Below are 20,617 nucleotides of genomic sequence, written 5' to 3'. Positions count from 1 at the left end.
CGGATTTTTGCTATCAGCAGAGGGATAGCAACAGAAAGATGAATGTTGAAATTTTCATTTTTTGGGATATTTTATAGGAAAATACTAAAACGGGAAGACAGCGGGAAAAGAGCTCAAATGCGTGAGAAACCCGGAGAAAACGGGAGGGTTGACAGCTACTAACTACACTTTTTTGCCGATTTTGTCCACATAACGTTACTGGTCCCTGGCTTCCCTATTTAACGTATCCCCGTAAATTCCACATCATTTTCAGGACTTTAATATCTCTTTTCTTTCTCCCAACTCTGCTTCTCCTTGTTCGACTTGCTGTATGTTTACATTCGCGAGGCCATCAACATGGCCACCACGCCAAGTATGACGTCACGATGCCCAAGCCCTGTTGGATCATTTCCTTCTCTCTGGACCTCAAGTCTTTTTACGTAGTGTTTAAGCGTAGCGCGTCTGTTTCTCACATCACCACGTAGGCTCACTATTGGTCATGTGTGATACGTGGTGACGTGAAACACAGACGCGCTACGCTATTACACTACGTAAAAAAAACTCGAGGTCCAGAGAGAAGGAAATGAAAAGTGGAATATAGTCGTTATTTTTTTTTTTTTTTTGCGCACAAGAAGTATTCTCGTCGCTTTATAAACTTAAGATTGAGCCACTGGAGTCACTTGGACTATATTAACAATGTCTTTAATACATTTTCTGTTCCAGCAAGTGTCCATAAGCCTGCAGGAGGAGTGATCCAGCTCTCAGACTTCATCAAAAATATCTTAATTTGTGTTCCGAAGATGAACGAAAGTCTTACGGGGTTGGAACAACATGAGGGTGAGTAATTACTGACAGAATTTTCATTTTTGGGTGAACTAACCCTTTAATTCAGTTGGATAATGGTCACTTCAGATACTATCCAGCTCATCCATCACAAGCTGCAGAGTTGTACGTAGTGCAGCAGGAATCAGAATCCACTTTTCAAAAATTCACAAATTATTCTGGGACTTTCTTTCAGTTACAACCAAAAACCACCATAAAGTTCAGTGGTTGTACTCACACTGGGTCCATTCTGAAGATTAATGAATCTTTTATGAGTTTATCATCATTAGTGATCCCATCTTGTTTTTTTTTTATACAACATAAAAATATATGGATGTTACATCCAATAGCATAGATTATCTTTTAGACCTATTTTTTTCTCTCTTTTTTTTGCAGTTTTGAGGCTATGGTTCTCATATCGCTGTAGATCAGATGTTTCTGAATTGTTTACAATGTCAGAATTCTTGACATATTATAAATAGTTTATTTTTAATCATTGGAGCTCTGTGGGGAGGAAAGGAATTTACTTAGATCTGAAGGCCAAAGTCTAAGACAACTATTTTTAAGACAAATAGTCTGTGTGATTTTGTCAGAACTCTTTGACCCTGCCCTTGGGCGTCATGGGAGTTTATTAACATATTTGGAGCTATTTGTATTTTCAGTGCTACCTTTCTGGGAAAAGGTGGGCAAAAGCCATAATCTGTGGTAAATTAAGTCCACTCCATTGTCTCAAGCAATAGGTGAGAGGTACGGATGTGGTTCCCCCCAACCCGGATCCTGCTATTCCCTGCTCTCCCTTACCAGAACACAACGTGGGAAGTGCGAGCAGAGGGGAAGACCACTCCATTAATGGGAATTGTACAGAGGAAAGAGAATGGGGTATGATAGGATTTCAAGACATTCTGTTTTGTCACTGATTGCATGAATGAGTTTTGGCAGACTCCCAAAGGCTCCAATGTACCACGTCTGTTTTAGTGATTAATGAAGCATCTTGCCACCGGGGGGCTGTTTTCCTTGGGAAGGGACTTTGGAAGTAGATTTACACATTGTTGAACAAGAAAAACAAAATGGTCCCAATAGGAGAGAGCCTTTAATTAGATGCATGATGATTTCCTCAGAGATAATTTTAGCAGATTCAATTATGAAGTTATAAAAAGACTACAATTTACATTCTCATATTATATTATACTGTTTTAACTGAAAGCAACTTGCACTGACATATCTTAAAACATGTCAGTGTCATTGTTTTGTCTCAAGATGCAGGCCCGGTAAGTCGGTAAGATTTTTTTACACGTTTCTCTGTGCTCATTAAGTCTGAAAATACAATAAAAACAGTAATATTGTGAAAGATTGTTACAATTTAAAATAACTGTTCTATTTTAATACCATTTTTTTTAGCAGTCATTACTTATTCATTAATAACATAACTTTTAATTCAGAGAGAGATTGATGAAGCATATGTGAATTACCTGTGTCTGTTCAGCAGAAGCATCTCTACAAATAGCAAAACTGTATGTTTATATGCTTCAAGAACATCAGTGTTATTACCTCGCTAGTGGGAAATGCTATGTGGCTTTTAAGTTGCTATTTTAGTGCAATTTTACAAATAAAATCATCAGAGCAGCGCTGACAATATGTTTTTATGCGAGTGTGTGTCCGTACTGTATGTGTTCGTTTGAGTGGGAGAGAGAGAGGGAGAAAGAGTATGTGTTGTAGGTTGTAAGTATGGAATTCCAAAGCTGCCAAAACAATAAATAAATATATGAAAAAAAGCATAAATAAATATACTAATAAATGTCAAATAAATGAGTATTTATACTTTTATTTCTTCATTTATGTATAATTGTATTTTTTTCTACATTTATTTTTTCATTTATTTATTTCCACAGTGTATACAGGATATATATGAAGACTTCAGATGCAAAAGCCTCTAAGTGCCATCTGAAATTTCCTTCTAGAATGATAATTTTTATCAAGCTTGTATGTTTATGTTCACTTATTTTACAATAAAGTAATTAAAATTACCTATTATTTGTCATTAAAGTGAAATTACTGAACTTAAATATACAAGCTTGATAAAAATACTCATTTTAGAAGAAAATTTCCGATGACACTTAGAGGCTTTTGCATCTGAAGTCTTCATATGTATATATACATATTGTGTATGTAAATATGTATTTATTTCTACTAGGGTTGTTACGAGACAGTTAGCTCACAAGACGAGACAAGACACGAGACCTTAGAACTGTACATGATTTTTGAGCTTCTACAACTTTTGACCTCCTAACTAAAATCCTTTCAACATATTGATCATGGAAATAAAAACAGTTTTCTATTTGTCTTATTTAGTGAAAACAATAAGTGCAACCATAATCAAAGTACTCAGTCAATTTTCAAAGTGCATAAAGAGACCAAATTTTTTTGCAGGCATGATATAGAGCTAAGAGCTGGTCCAACTAGACAGCCCAGCCTAAGATAGCTTGCATATTGGGAGATATTCACAAGCATTTATCAAGACATTTATCAGAACCTTAGGCTCTGTTGTGCAACAAATCCTCTGCTATGGTCTTGTCAGTTATCTCATCACTTACTCTTGTCACGTGATCAGTGGATTCTGATTCCTGCTGCACTACGTACAACTCTGCAGCTTGTGATGGATGAGCTGGATAGTATTTGAAGTGACCGTTATCCAACTGAATTAAATGTTTTTTATCTCTATAAAAAGCAATGTATGTATTGTAAACGTAGCGGTGGCATATTCTATCCTAACTTCAACCTCACACTCAATATCGCGAGACAGCTTTTCACCTCGACAAGAAATCTCGTCACATTTTAATCTCGCGAGATTAAAATAGTCCTTTTGGAGCAAAAAAATAAGATCTCACCTGTAAAATCCATGCATACTGCCTTCATCTTCCCATGCACATGTAAAGGTTTATGCAATTGCTCTGATTTCAGAGATGCTGTTTTAGCGGAACTGTTCTGTTTTGGAATTTGTTGGATGCATTTAAAACCATGTGTGATTTTCACACCACTAATGTCCACATTTCTTTGTCTGTATGCCAATGAGGGGGCGCGTTTTACCTCAGACACTGAAACTACTTTAGCCATGCGTTTCCCTAAAATTGCACATTTGTCAACCAATCAGATTCAAGCATTCAAAAACCCTGATTGGTTGACGAACATGCAATCAATGCATCAACATAAAATGTACAGTCATGGTCAAAATGATTGGCTCCCTTGGTAAGTATGAAAAAATAAGCCTGTAAAAATACATTTGCATTGTTAATCCTTTTGATCTCTAATTAAAAAAAAAAAAAAGTAACCCTTTCAAAGTAAAAGAATTGAAAAGTGAGGAAAATCTCTTTATGAAATAAATGTTTTTCTTCAATACACGTTGGCCATAATTAATGGCGCCCTTTTATTCAATACTTTTTGCAACTTCCTTTTGCCAAGATAACAGCTCTGAGTCTTCTTCTATAATTCCTGATGAGTTTGGAGAACACCTGACAAGAGATCATTCCTCCATACATTCTTCTCTTCAGTTCACTCCACTCATTTTCTAGGGTTCAGGTCAGGGGACTGGGATGGTCATGCCAGAAGCTTCATTTTGTGTTGATTTTAATGTTTGTTTTGGATCATTGTCCTGATGGAAGATCCAACCGTCCGTTATGAGATTTCTAGCAGAGTTGGTCAGGTTTTGATTTAGCTGTTGGTATGTCCAGGACCTCCGGCAGAAAAAAGGCCCAACATTTCACAGATCCAGCAGTATATTTAACCATGGGCATGGGGTACTTTTTATCCCTGTTTCAGGGTTTTTCCTGCATAGACAATTATGAGGCGGCCGCCTCCGTCAAATTTCGTGCCGCCTCCGCCTCTCGACAAAACTCGGACAGACAGTCACGTGCTCATATACACTTTTTCCACCGTGACGGTTCTGTTGCGGTTCCCGCTTGTGTCCATAGTGCTGCACGGATCATAATCCGCGGGTCGAGCGGGCCAAGTAATAACAACATTCCATTCAATCAAGGGTGGAAGACAGATAAATCATTATAATGTGTTGAGTGTAATAAAGACACGGAACTCCCATCATGGTAACTTACCTAATGTACGGATGGTAACAGTGCTGTTGAGGTTCGCGCCGTTATTTATAACATATTAATTATAATATATTAGTTATATAGGCTACACACGACCAGAGTGCCGTTTTCCTGAATGCCATCACGATTGAAACCGAGATATTGATTTCATAACAGTTAAACAAATAGTTAAAATTAAGTTACTTACATTTTTAGACGCAATGACTGTTTTTGTTCTGATTCAGCAGCAAAAATAGTTCCAAACAATAGAAACATTGCATCTCACAGCAACAAGCATCTATGATTCATTACTGAATGATTCAGCGTTTTGAACTAATCACTCGAGTCAAAGATTCAATTACCCATTCAATTACCCGCCTCATTCTGAATAAATCAGCCTTTTGAACGAATCGTTTAAATGAATGGCTCAATGACTCGCTCATTAAGACGGCCGCCTGCCGCCTCCTACTGGCGGTTTAGTTTCATAAAGTAGCATTCTTTTCAACATTCCTTAAAAAATATTTAAAACAATCTCATAATCTCATTTAATACAGTTATAATTTTTCAATGTAAATTATTTAATTTAATTGCAGATATCTAAATCAAAGAATATGGGTGGTTGGCGGGTGGATTATTATTCATTTTTAACAACAGATTCGAGTGACTCAAAGTGCACCAGATTAAGGAATTTATCTTTAAAATGTACAAAATTTTCTCCCGGGGGGGCATGCCTTCTGACCCCAAGACTCAACTAATCTCTGCAATTCTCCATCTGTGATCCTTTGAGAGTCTTTGGCCACTCAAACTTTCCTCCTCGCCATGCATTAAGACAATATAGACACATGTCCTCTTCCATGCAGATTTGTAACATCTTTAGTTGATTGGATCTTCATAATTATTGCCCTGATGGTGGAAATGGGAATTGTCAATGCTTTAGCTATTTTCTTACAGCCACTTTTTGTTTTGTGAAGCTCAACAATCTTTTGCTGCACATCAGAACTATATTTGTTGGTTTTACTCATTGTGTTTCCTCATATTTATACTCCTGTGAAACATTAAGTCATGGCTGAACAATGTTCCTATCACCCTGGTATTCTAATTTTTTTAGAAATATGAATGGGAACATACTTCGTATATCTTAGTCATAGGAATTTCTTGGGGTGCCAATAATTGTGGCCAGCGTGTTTTGGAGAAAAACATTTATTTCTTAATGTGATCCCCCTTAATGTGACCCCCCCCCCCCCCTCTTGTAGATTAGATTAGTAGATTAGAGATTCGATTTTTGCACAAAAAAAATTATGCAGTATCAAAAGGATATTTATTTTACAGCCATCTTTGATCATATTTACCAGGGGTGGCAATAAATCTGACCATGACTATATACAAAAACATTAATTTAATGTGATTTTTATGTTTCTATATTAATAAACTGGAAATTATGCTCATGGAAATAATGACTGAGCAGTAATATTCATGTCCATTTAGAGCAAAAGAAATTGAGAACTGTGATTAACTGCCGAGCTCAGAGACTGTGTGTACTTCCTGCGAGTGTGGAAAAATATGAGGTGTGCGTGAATGCAACGTTTGTGCTCGCAGCCAGAGTATGATGACCCCTAACCCTCACAACATCCTTCCCTTGTTTGTTTATGCTTCATATTCCTGAATTAGTTTACATGTCTCACAGCCTTCATTAACACACCGCCAATCCACAATCAATCAAGTGACTTTTTACCAAGTGTACTGTAAACACTGTATATCTCCATTATGACAAGCAGAAACAGCTCTGGTGTTTTAGTGCCAAAGCTTGGGGGCACTGTTGGCCCTTAGGAAGTTTAGTGTTTGGAGTCCTGTTGTGATGGGAATGATGGAGAAGCCCTTCCTTTTCTTGCTCACAGAGGTATTGTCCTGGTGACAGACAGACTGCCGTCACCTCGGCCCGCTCAGGAAATGTGTCTCTGTGGCCAAGAAGCAGGAGGAAGAGAGCACAGATGACACACAGCCTAACTATCTCCACCAACAATCTTAGAATAGTAAGCTAAAATGTTACTGGAAATATGTATAGATAGACCTATTGGAAATTATGCTTTAGGAAGAAAACTACAGTACAGTGCCATTGAATTATTTCTGTGCATTTTTATTTATTAGATGTATTAGCCATAAAATACAGGCATGTGCTAGTACAAATGCAATCATGACTCTGAAAATGTGCTATATATAAATATATAGATCTTTATTTATGCTGGGTTAATATTAACATACAGTTATAATACAAAAAAAAAATATATATATATGTAGAAAATATCAGTGCATACAATTTTACTTCACAAATACCAGTCAACATCACAACATAATTGAAAGCATCATTTGGCAGTATATACATTTCATTATTCCATCAGCTATGAATGTATTACTGGGACTTAAAAACAATCATTTTCAGCTTTTACAACGGTCAATATAATCTGGTTTAACCAATGCAATGATTTCCCACCCATTCCATCCCACAGTGTTGGTTTACTTGCATACAGATGTTAAGGAGTTAATACTGATAGCACCTACATGAGTGCACATGCTTTTACTATAATTATCATGTCCATTTAAATAGTGACCAGCCTGTTGAAAATATTATAGCCTGCCCTGCAAGCTTTAGTAGTATTTTAGCACAAAAGACTACTGAATTAGTAACAATATACCTTCCTCTGATTAATAGCTGCACAACATAGTATGTTCTGTTATGTATACAGTAGTGTAGTCAACATAAATATGGAAAGTACACAATGCAGTGTAACTATTGTTGAACAGAGCAAGGCCTTTTTATTGTGGTCCACATTTGATCAATAATTAACCGAATGTTTCCAATTAAATTTGCATGAATAATTTACTTGCTAAGGCTTCTGAAGCCACTTTCACAGTGATAGACTGGATGTTAGGCACCCACAAGCCACTCTGTCTTGCCATATGTAAGAAGCTTGATTCATTTTTAAAAAAAGAACCGGAATGAAAGCTATGATCTTCTGCCAGATAAAAAAAATACTACATGCGGGAACAAAAGTGATTCATTTGAGCTTCATAGGCCAAGACTCAGGAAAACGGCCCTCAGACCGAAACATGGAAACACAATGTGCATCCTAAGTGTTGATGATCAATGTGTCCTGTAATATCAGATTGAGTTCTGGGAAGGAATTTCAGACCGCACATTCAATTATTCATGATCTGTGGTCTTTGTTTGACAGTTTGTCTGACAGTTGCGTGAAATGCGAGTAAAATCTGTTCTAAAGAAAAATATTTATTATCCTAAAAAAGTAAAGAATGAGCTTTAGTAAGCTCTGAAATAATAATTTTAGCAAAATAAAAATAAAATATCACATAACCAAAATTCCAGTTTTCATTTCAATAAAATATTTATCTAGAAATAAAATAAGGATCGCCTTTGTCCTCTCCTTCTAACCACTGAACATATGATTTCATAATTAGCCACCATTCTGTATGAAGAATGCCATTTCACTGGGGAAAACAGTGCCGTTATTGTAATAAAATGTGCTTTGTGTGTTCACAGTAGACAGCAGGAATACCTGAGGTGGTCTGTAGCTGTATCTCAGACTGCCACAGTGATATGGGTGGCAGTCCACTGTACTCATGTACTCATACACTACCTTGAAAAGGTTCACAGAAAGAGGAAATGTGAAACTCTGATGACCAGAGTAAAGTGGAACAGAAAAAATGAAATTGATAGAATGTGCACCCAACCATTCAGACTTCTGGTGGCTTACAAGTGCAGACCAACTCAGACGGGTGGTGTGGAGTAACGGACCACATAGTTATAGTCTGGAGGAGGGCTGTGACATTCCAGCTCTGGGTCAAGAGAGGAGTCCTCCAGACTCAGGTCCAGTGAGGGAACAAGCGCTGGGTATTTCTCCTTTTCACCCTCCAGCAGAACGGACTCCTTGCTTTTGCTCTTCATCCTGTGGGAGGAGCAAAGGGGTTTTAATGTAAACATTTCAAATTCATTTAGAATAGTATTATTATTTTGTTGTACTGTGCATGCAAACTTTGCTCTGTGTGTTGCAATGGGTTTCAATAACATCTTCATCCGGGGTCATTGGGTCAGACACCCTGGAGGGCATTGCTTTTAGTCTAAAGGGGGCAGTAATTTGCAGTAAATATCTATAGGAAACAGATTGGCATGTATTGGGGTCTGTACACAGTCGGTGCAAAGCACTCCACATATGTGCATACTGAATGTGGGAGTATCAGGTGGAATCCAGAGGGACAATGTGGAGGGAGACTCTTGGACAGCAGTAAAGCTGTAGAAGGTCAAAGGTGACAATGATTGAGTGGGTCCTTGGCAGGGGCCGCCTCTTTACAATATATACATCATTCTCTACATACACTGAGTGGCTTTTTTTTCCCATGGCTGTGACCATGGCAACCTGTGCATGGCTTTGCCAGATGGTTTCTGGCTGTGCCCAGCTTTTTCATCATATCGGGCTAGGATGCGGACTGCATTGGACGTGACAAGATGGGGGAGTGCTGACAGAGGCGAAACAGAGTGTTTTTAATGAAAACCTGTTGATTTTGTTCATTTGACAACCAAGCTCTGCAATCTTCCCTGCTGCTGTATTTATGTTGTAGAGGAGGAGGGGGTGTGGTGTTATCAAAACTTATTACGCGGGTCTCTGGAATACCCGATTCTGATTGGTCGATTACAGCATTCAACGGTCTAATATTTCCTAATATTTGCTGATGTCCAGAGCAATACTGTATATCAGTCCATTTATTTGAATGAAATAGGCACTACTTTCATGTCTCTCATTTCACACGATGGACTCGCTCATCTCAATTATTGATTATAGTGAAAATTAACTTTAGTATTAATATCACTGCAATATTGTTACAGTATTCATCTTGTTACTACAGCAGGCTGAAAGTTTTGCAGAAAGTTTTTACTTAGCAGAAGCTTTAAGATAATTATTTATTATTAGGTAAAATTATAAAATTTTATAATTATAAAAAACCCTTGTCAGGGTTTATTTTGTGATAATGACATGTTGACTTGGCATCATCTTTTGAAAAATGTCTCTTATGCTTACCAACTCAATAATATAACAAAAATAACTTTTCTATTTTAAAATATTAAAAAAAATATATTTATTGCTGTGATGGCAAAAATTAGGCTGTGATGGGTCTACTCTATGCCATTACTCTATTTTATGTAACAATGTTAAAGTATTTAGTTTCTTTTGATCAGTTTAATGAGCCCTTGCAGAAAAAAGTATTTATTTATAATATATATATACTGTATATATATATATATATATATATATATAATCTTCCATCCTTTCCCCTTAATTGTCCTCAGTGTGAAAAGATGGATCTCAAAATCATTCAGTCACAGCTGGAAAGGGTTCAAATATGCAAAAGATGCTTGAAAACTGAAGAATATCCAGGACCTGAAAGATTTTCTGAAGAACATTGGGCAGTTTAATTACTCAGGACAAACAAGGGTCTCAAGAACAACCATGATCGTGGTCGTGGATCATCCAGGTAACGACACGCAGTATTAAGAATCAATGGTATGTAAACTTTTTAACAGGGTCATTTTTAGAAATTCAGCTATTTTTTTGTCTTGTGGACTACATGTAAAAAAAAAAAAAAAAACTTATTCAGGACAGTACTAAATAAAAAATAAAAATTTTCATTAAAACAATTAACATTTTGCTGATTCTGCAAGGGGTATGTAAACTTTTGAGCATGACTGTATATATATTTCTGACCCAAAACCTTTGTACGGTAGTGTAGTTTTATTTTTAACATGATATAGTAAGATCCTTTTTCAGATGAAGATCATATAATATAGCTCTGGCATTATGGTGTTACCACTACCCAACTACTCTTATCTAATGCCAATTGCGTGTTTAAACTGAACACTTCTAAACAGCATGACCAATTAGTTAACCACTTTGGCTCTCCAGGTCTGAGTCATAAACCTTCAATCAGTAAGAGATTATCACTATTTGTCTAGCTGCAATTGGTGGTGAAAACTGTTGCCCTCAAATATTAGGATGCCATGAGGCCCTGAATGCAATTTAGAGGATAACCTTAGTAGATTAACCCTGGCCTTTGCTACACTGGAAGACCATAAACGGCGTCTCAGATCTCAAACGGTTTAACAAAACCAAGGCTAATCCAGCCCAATGGCTTTCCATTAATAACTTAAAAGACCCCCTTCACTTCAGTTTTCAGCACCATTTGCCCTGGGGCACTTTTATGAACAAGTCATGTTGTCTCAGACCACAGCACACTTTAGTCTGCAGTTAATAAATCATTAGGCTGGTCGAGGACGAGAACTGACAATGTTTTAATCATCCATTTCATCAGTCAGTCCATATATTTAAGTTTTATACATTCTGTAGCAAAAATACTTGGACTCTAAATAGAATATATTAGAGTCTCTAACACTATTAAGCACTCATCATAAAATAAAGGCATAATTCAGTGCGGATTATTATTTGAAATGGCAAAATGCCATATCTGTAACCGTGCCATTTCAGCGATGGAGTCAGAGGCCATTACAGCCCAGGCGGCACAAACAAAGATGCTAGTCACCAGACCTTGCAGCCAGCTTTAACAAGTCACACGCCCAGCCCTGCTTTTGTTGTCTGGCTGTTGAGATTGTCACCTTAGGCAATATCTCTCCACTGTGCCATTGTTTGAGAGACTCTCGTGCAGGCACATCTCTCAAAGAAAAGGGGTAGTGACTGGAGTCGTGTGGAGCTTGGGGGAGAAACTGTATGACAATTGTGTCATCTACATTCCAGCCCAGTGGGAGGGTCTCTAGGGCATACGCCGACAGCCCTACCCATTCTTGTGGTTCTGGACGTGGCCATGCAAAAGGTCTAAACAGGACTGAATATACTGTACTCACGCTCGGGCCATGAAACTCTGCGGTCGGGCCAGTGACTCGAGGCGTTTCAGTGTCTTCATGTCATCTGAAGATAGACCTATCCCACTATCTGACTGCCCACCCTGTGAACAACCAAGATGACTTAACCACAGAAACAACATTTTTGCATTGTTGCGTAATGTGCAAATGAAGTGCTATTTCTTGTGTGAGGAAAATCAAGCTCTTCACCTCGTGGATCTTGTTGGTTCCATTCTCCAGGATAACTTCATCAAAGGTCTTCACACTCGCTGGGCGGATCTTGATGTTCCTGAAAGCATCAAATACTCCACATAAGATCAGTCTGGAAAGTTTCTCATGACATCATGTCTGGCAGATTCAAACAAATACATGAAACATACTAAAGTAAGATGTGTTCGGTATCACAGTTTCCAAGTAGAAGTTTAATACTTTGTTGAATAAAATACTTTTAAATTAAATTTTACGCAGCAGGGAGAGCTCTTTAATTCAGCTTTAGGGATAACAGGGATAGCAGAATTTCAATACTGTTCTCTATACTTGAATGATTCATGGAAACACAAGAGTTGGATAAATATTATCTTAAGTAGGCATAAATGCTGAAACTGCATTTGTGGTACAAGAGGAAATTCCTTGAGGGGCCCTTAATGCTACGAGGACTGTTCCTTATCAAGAAACAATTAGTGTTTCCTTCACACTTTGCCTTATTTTAAAGCATTTAAATGAAGGCCATTGGGATGAAATGTGGTTCATGTTTGGTTAGAAGAGGAACATGTACTGTATGGAAACCAGAAAAATGTTGGTAGAACTTAATCTACAGTACAAAAAACACATTTCTGAAATATTCCTCATGAATAATGACATACCGACTGATTTTTAACATCAGAAATACAAATACAGATCAGTCTGAGCATATAACTGCTAAATGGATAAGATAAAGCTATCTTACCAAGCCATCCCAGAGTCTCTAAGAGAGACAGGTCTGGAGGAGGTCTCCTTTGTGGGGCTCGGGTTTGAGGGGTCTGCTTTGGTCAACAGGGCCGTGTTGATTGGAATGTAATGCTTTCCCTCCTAAAAGACACAAAGTGTTTAAAAATTCAGCACATTTTAAACCGGTGACATCACCCTGCATATGGTATTGTAGGATTCTGGAGGAATCTGTACATAAATCTGCAGGGGAATGTGTGAATAAGTTTTATGGATATGATGTTATTAGGGACAGTCCAGGCAGTACACTAAGCTTGATTCCTTATGTGAGAGAGGGAGTTTGGATGTCTTCCAATTCAGGCGGCTTAAAATATGTTTTGATCTCAGTGCTGTGTATTGTAGCATTTGACTGAGACCATATCTTCTATTATAAATCATATGCCATATTATAAATCAAATCCATTCCTTACCTTTCTTTTTGAACTGAGAAAAATGTATCAGAACATACTGATACTGATACTACAAATGGTGGATTTTTACATTTCTTCTGCTTGGATATCGTGTTGATTAATACAGGCATTGAAATTCACACAAAAGTTTCAATTTCAGTATTTAAATTTGCTTGGTAAATGAGATATATTTTGTAATTGAGAATACGGGATGTGTGTATGTAAATGTAATATTTTTTTGTTTATGCTTGTATTTGCTTAAACATACAGTACTTTTCAAAAGTTCAGGGTCAGTAAGATTTTTTTTTTTTAAAGAAATTAAAAGTTTTAAATGCATTAAACTGATCTAAAGTGACAGTAAAGACATTTCTAATGTTACAAACTGTTTGCAACATTGATAACAAGAAATTATTCATAAGCACCAAATTCTGAAGGATGATGTGACACTTAAGACTGGAGTAATGATGCTAAAAATTCAGCTTTGCCTTCACAGGAATACAATTATTATTATTATTTTTATTAAAAAAAGAAAACAGAATTAAAAATTTTTACTGACCCTAAACTATTTGACTTCATGAGTGACTTTGCTTGTCTTAAATTTGATTTACAGTCGCTCTGAACTCACATTAATAACTCATTCACCTTTGATCTGTGAATAACTGTTAAAAGCAGTTTGCAGTGACAGTCTGCCATGGTGTTCCTGTGTAACAGTAGTGCATCTCTCATCCCATAAAATCCTTGTGGTTTTGCTGTGGTCGGAGTCTTTAAACTTTCAAATACAGTTTGTGGGAAAGACATACAAGGATAATGAAGTGAATGAGATCGTACCTGTTGCACACTAGCCTGGAGCAGATCTCCTAGCCTCTCTACCAGTTCTGTGAAAGTGGGCCTCTGGGATGCTTCTCCATGCCAGCAGTCTAACATGGTCTGATATCTATGAAGAGAAACATGCACATGATAAAGAACTTCCTTTGAACATTGTGTTCAATACGCCATTATCATAAATTGCAATTCTTCAGCAGCTACACAAACACCCTTTGCCTTGACCTCTAGGTTAGTCTGCAAATCCAGCTTTATCCAATAATTTACACTCATCATAATATTCAGTGCGTGACATGAGGAGTGAGGCTGAGTGTTTTCATAGCACCGTTCTCAGGGTGAGAGTTTGTGTTGAGAGGAACTTCCTCCTGCTTCACACGAGCTGTCAGCATCTCTGCCCACAAGGGACGTCTGGGGTCCTTTATTGGATTTTGCAGTGGTCTGTAATGGTGAAGTTTATCTGAAGGCTAAGGTGAAACACTGGGGCGTCATTGCACCGACCCGTCATTTGAGTAAATGATCACGGGCGATGATTGAGCTGTATCCTGTTTATACTGTGGTGTTGCACTCACAGTTCCTTATATAAATAAAGCCTGTTAACCATGAAACTCTCTGATCTCATCTGATTAGCACAACATTGGGCAATTTGGAGTATGGAAAAATTACTGTACTAGTTGATGACTCATTACTTCCTTACACTAATCACCATATATATTCATCAGGGGTTGAATTCGGTAGTCATCAGAGAGATTGTATTCTTCTCGTGGGCTGCGTAGGAGATTAGCAGGAGGAAGCAGGACTTTAAAATGGTTATTTTAATGAATCCAGATGGAGCGACTCCTTAAACTAACAGGAAGTCCAGAAAATTGGTGAATAGTGGTTCCTCTGAGATCAACGGTACACCAGGATGTTATTTATCCCATCAAGCTGTGCTCACACCTATGGCATACTTTTCATGGAGATATATGGAAAGCCAATAACATTTAGTTCAATGTATTGAATAGTTATGAGCCTGTGGGCTGGTTGGAACCAGTTCTTTATTAAATAGGTGAATCCGTCTGGACAAGCTGATTTCTGAATTGCATTTCTTTTCATCATTCACAATAGGGAAGTTTGGGTCAGGGTCACTCTCAGGGTCAGGAGTAAAGTAATGTTTACCCTGTACGTAACTTGATCAACATATCTGCTTTCTTGAACAACAGTGTTATCTGTGCTATTAAATTGACCCTTTTCTGCAATGTCAGTTGACATGTTCTTTGAAGCTAAATGGTCTTGCCACCATAAAGGCTGAATTTATGAGTGCTGCATTCAATTCAGATCTGAGGTCTGGACTGCATTTTGTAGGTCATCTCCAATCACCATCTTTCATGACCTCTTGTTATGTTCAATTAGCCAGACGGCGTGTGTGATTGCAAATTTGAGACTTGCGTTATGCAGCAAATTTTAAAAACAAGTGCTCCGTTCAGGTTTTCAAATGTTTAAGACAGAGGGTATAATACAGTTACAGAATGTCTGATATGAAAAATTACCCTCCTGAATAAGCCCATAGTTTTGAAACGAAGATTGAGTAGAGCACTTAGTAGTAGACAGCAGTAGGGGTTCTTATTGAGAACAGGCAGTGAATATTCTCTCTCAGATTGAGGTGATTCAGTTCTCTGCACCCTTTTTTAAGCAACACTAATTTAAAGTTGTCCGCTTCACTTCCTTACCACGTTTAAAACTGATACCATGACCCCATTTCTCATATCTTGTTACATCTGAAAACTGTCAGATTTAGGTTTGGCTCACTCTCTAACCCTGTAACCACAGTGGGAGTATCTTGACAGTGGGTTTCTCTGTATGATGCCCAGGGGTCCTGCCACTGTGTTGGGCCACCCCACGTTGCCTAGGTAGACGTAAGCCTTTAATGTGAGCTTGAGTTTCAGCTGCATTGGTGTAAGTTAGTAATGGATACCTAACACACATCAACTGCACTATAAACTAGCTGCCAATCAGAAGCTGATCCCTTTCTTCTACTCAGCAAATAATTGATCTGTTTCCATTTAAGGCTTCAGTCTTGTGTCAAAGCAATGAAATTAGATACTTCTGCTCTTTTCAACTGTATCGATAGGAAAGGATTTTTTCTTCCCCAGAATGCAAGCTTAAGCTAACAACCCTGCAGAGTTTTGTAGGAATAAAGGCACTTAAAGTTTCTATAAAAGTCCAGGCATCACACAGAAGTAATTTACTTAGAGAGATTTCATAAAATAAATATCTTAAACGATATATACTTTGGGTAAAGTGGCATGTGCCAGAACAGATAATAGACATATAATGTAATACAATTGTTATACTTAAAAAAAAATTCTGTTGTCTTGTTTTTAGATGGATGAATGCTATCAACACTACAATTTGTAAATTAAAAATGGCTTTTACTACAATAAATTGAATATTAACTCAACATATTATTTCAAAATTACAACGTCGCCGCATGTTTGTAATTGTTGAATACAGTCGAGGAGGTGGGACAGGCCAAAATCACAATTTTAAAGGGATATTTGATGTGTTTATGCTATTAATTTTATGTTACACTGTTACACATTAGTTCACCTAACATATCGAACATTTCTCACAAAAAACACAGTGTTTGTGGCCCTAATGCTTAAAAAAGTAATAACAACTGCATGCATAGTTGACAAATCCCTTTCAAATTAGGACTGTCTGAAATCAGTGACATAAGCAGAGCGATTCTTACATTTCAGAGGAGGAGTATTCAGGAGCTTTCATCCTGGTGCCCTCCTTCAGTCGGCAGCAGAATTCCTCATCAATGTGTAAGCCAGGGTAAGGGGAGGCACCTGGGGAGAAGAAAGAGAATAATGGGGTTATCAAGACTTTTCCATGAAATAGAGCTCTGGCCACTTCAAAGGGGCTGACAAGAAACTCACTAAACTGTGAAGTGGGTTGGGAGCATATAGAGAGATCAATGGAAAGATCTCGGCATAATCAGCATCAGTGGGGCTGATGAGGACAGTCAACTAAACTTGGAAACTTTGAAACTCTATGCAAAGCTGTTTTCTCCAGAAACACTAAATTATTAAGACAGCGTGAAATAACAGACTGTTGAGACTTTGCTGCACATTTGCAAAAACCATGATTCATGGAACAATATTTTCATTTACTTGACTGAAATCCTTTTAATAATATCTGATAACCACTAAAATATGCAGATCATAACAATGAATCTCAGAAAGGGTCAATCTGTCATTAAACTATGATCTAAACCCCCTTCTGACATAAATTAGGTAGTCATTAAAAACAAATAAATTAACAGCACTCGAAATATCCCGCAACTTTGTAAATATAGTGCAGTAGATGTGGAGTGCCTAGAAAAACAGGGACAAGAAATTCAAATCCACAACACAAAACATGAGAGTGTACTTTGGGTGCGGTGCAAACTTTTCCCCCACGGACACTATCAAGTAGCAATAATAATTTTTCTAAACTTTTCGTGTTAGTCCATTTGACACCAACTTAAGTCAGTGCAGCTCAGTGGTAGTGACAGCTCAGAGTCATCAGTTAAGGTCATATTACTTCAATATCGCGGATCATTTATTATTTATATTCTGTTTTCCTAAATGTTGCTTTATTTCATTGTGTGAAATGACGTCCCACTATTTTCCCACAGATTTCATTTCAGTAACAGTGTGAATGTAGAGTGTGAATGGGGATTTTTACTGTGGTTTGTGGTTCATTTAATATGCATTTCAAACTTAGAATAAAAGGCAATTGAGCGCAGACAGGTTAACTTATCAAATAAAGTATTTTAAGAAAAGGTAAGACAAAAAGTATGATCCCTGACATCATACAACAAACTATATTATACACAACTGCACACAGATATACATGCACACTTCTAGAATGATATAATTTAGTGCTTAGTATTAGGATTTTTTTTTAATAATGTTTGACACTATTCCAAAAAAAGTTATGATGCAAAGAAATATTTAAGATTATGCACCATTTTTTATTTCTGCATTATTACTGGCCAAATAAGCACAATAATCTGTAATGAAAAATTCGATATTAAATTAGAAACTAAAGCAATAAGTAGAAATGTCAATAGTGGTTATATAGTAGATATATAAATATAATGTATGCATACATATATTAATGGTGACATTAAAGTTCTTTGCTCAGAGCCTTTAATGACAAAAGGGCCACAGCTACACTGTACATTATACCATTAAAGGTTATAGTACATTTGTGAATGGGGAGCAGACATTTACATTAAATGCTGCCTGGTAACTGTGGGTTTACATTCCCAGTTGGGAATCTAACCTGATCAAATGGAAGATAATTCCTCTGTTTTACGACCTCTATTTATGATAGCAAAAAAAACACAGCGTTGAAGTTCACAGATGTTGTTGCACTCGTGGAATGAAATTTTTTATTTTTTTTTTTAAGCTGACAACGCAATCCATTTTGTCCCAAAGGAAAATTTAACAGCAGCTGACAGTTATTGCCCACTACATCTGGAGGAGGTTGATAGCGCAGGGCACCCTTATGAGCAGCCTAGTTTGTGCCAGGTGTCTTTGATTGAGGACCCTTGAGTTCGTTTTATTTCCATTTGGATGGAGCACAGCATGTGCTGAGTTGCCTTCCTACTCCATGTGTTTAACTTGGTGGGTGCTGAATACTGTCTGGGCTTTTTGCTTTGGTGTAAAACGCACCGAACCAGTAAAGCAAACAAACAAAGTCTAAGAGACGTCTCTATAGAAGAAAGGAAGGGGGGGGGGGGGAAGCTTCACTTTGTTTCATGGAAAACATCAGGGTAGAAAACATTGTTCCAAGAACTGAAGGCCAGAATTCATAAAAGCTTAAAGTTATTCTTTGATTGTTTCATAATCGAAACTCCCCAAAATATTAAATCAAGATTGTTTGTGATAACAGTCAAAAAGTAAAATAAAAGATTAGAAAGCATTTTAAACTCTTCTAATTGAATTAAGTTCCTCAACTGTTGCAACAGTGAGTTATACTCTTAGGACAGCAATGGTATTTACCAAGAGAGAAGATCTCCCACATGAGCACTCCAAAAGACCACACGTCACTATGAGTAGTATAGATCTTGTCAAATATCGCCTCTGGCGCCATCCACTTTAAGGGAAGTCTGGCCTGTGAAAAGATAAGCAGTCCATGTTAGTATCACTCACACCTGTAAAGGAAGGAACCACTCCCAATATTGTTACACATTCAAAAACGTGCAGCTTATAAAATGCTGTCTATTTGATTATACAATCTGTATGACGTCTTGGCTCAAACTTGACCACAAGAAAAGATCCTTTGACCAGAATAATATTATCAGGGATTATAAAATGACTAACAGCACGCCAAAGACTCTTGGCATTAACAGAATTATTTTATCCTTTTCCAGACGAACATTCACAGTGTCAGTGGTTTTTGGACTGTTATCATTTGTGTCCATCACTCTAAGTACATTTTAAACACTGTGTGCATTATACAGACTCGTTGCACCATGTATCCATGACTGATATGAAGTAATTGGATAATATTCCCCACTTACCTCTCCTTTACGGACATAGTCTGGGTCCTTGTATACATCTCTTGCAAGTCCAAAATCGCAAATCTTCACAACATTGTTTTCAGACAATAGGATGTTTCGTGCGGCCAGATCGCGGTGAATACACTTGGAGAAATAAAAGAGAGATCCTATTAGATATGTTCTACATATTTCATCTATCAGTTTATTGTAATAGCAGGATTTAATTATATGTTCTTTAAACTCTCTGTGTCTTGACTAGGTAAAAGGGCTGTAGTGAAGATGCGTTTTGTGTCTTATTTGAACCATGTGTGGCATTGTGCTGTCAGATGGAGCACATGATGGAAAGCTGTGATAATGTAAAACACGTGGGACTGCCATCGGGGAAACTCTGACCTGAGGTGAGATGAAACTACATACGCTAAACCGCATCTTTAGAATGTGGCAATTAATCTCATCTGCAGGATGTGTGTAAATGAGTGTTTTGGATCAATAAAGTAATTTGGGTTTTCATTTTCTAGATTTTGAGACAAAACTTTTAAAAGTTGCCAAAATAAGGAGATTGATTATTACTATAAAACCAAAAGCCAAAGAATTATTTAAAAAGGAAATTTGTATTAAAATGATCTGCCACAACAAAATAAGAATACAATGATTCATTGCAAAGGTTAGAGCTGCAGAACGAAATCCTGAGTAGTGAAAGCGTGACTCTTACTTTTCTCGAAGCCAAGAACTCCATGCCTTTAGCCACTTGAAAGCTGTAGCAAATCAAGTCTTCCAATGTAAGCACTTTCTTATACAAATCCTCTTGCTCTGCAAGACAAGGGTAAAAGAGTATTAGCAGCTAAATCAAACCATTGTTTTGGTATGCAATTTTTGGTATGTAAAAAAGAAATAGAATATCTCAGAATTTCTTCTACAACAAATATGTGCTGCATATCAAGTTTGATGTTCTCTTAATCCATTAATAACAGTTTTTTTAAGTCATAATTCTCCTGTTTACTACAGACACATCCGATAGGGAGACACAATGAAACATGGCTTCCTTTTTTTAGAGCAGACTGCGACGTGCAGTTTGTCAATGATACTC

The 20,617-nt window shown here is 37.2% G+C and overlaps 1 protein-coding gene across 1 annotated transcript in view; it reads right to left on the bottom strand.

Moving 5' to 3' along the window:
* Positions 1 to 7,089: 7,089 nt before the first annotated feature.
* Positions 7,090 to 20,617, bottom strand: part of kdrl (kinase insert domain receptor like) — a 44,512-nt gene continuing 30,984 nt past the window's right edge. Inside the window, exons 22-30 of the mRNA XM_081381905.1 lie at positions 20,243 to 20,340; positions 19,552 to 19,674; positions 19,031 to 19,142; positions 16,726 to 16,825; positions 14,001 to 14,106; positions 12,746 to 12,867; positions 12,010 to 12,088; positions 11,803 to 11,903; positions 7,090 to 8,839 (exon numbers count right to left, since the gene is read on the bottom strand). Coding sequence (XP_081238031.1) covers positions 8,662 to 8,839; positions 11,803 to 11,903; positions 12,010 to 12,088; positions 12,746 to 12,867; positions 14,001 to 14,106; positions 16,726 to 16,825; positions 19,031 to 19,142; positions 19,552 to 19,674; positions 20,243 to 20,340 — 1,019 coding nt within the window. The 3' untranslated portion in view covers positions 7,090 to 8,661. The remainder of the gene's footprint in view (positions 8,840 to 11,802; positions 11,904 to 12,009; positions 12,089 to 12,745; positions 12,868 to 14,000; positions 14,107 to 16,725; positions 16,826 to 19,030; positions 19,143 to 19,551; positions 19,675 to 20,242; positions 20,341 to 20,617) is intronic.

This window comes from Scardinius erythrophthalmus (genome assembly GCF_964197995.2).
Source record: "Scardinius erythrophthalmus genome assembly, chromosome: 13".
NCBI lineage: Eukaryota > Metazoa > Chordata > Actinopteri > Cypriniformes > Leuciscidae > Scardinius > Scardinius erythrophthalmus.
The sequence above is the reverse complement of the archived record's forward strand: the minus strand, read 5'-3'. Positions and strand labels throughout refer to the sequence as shown.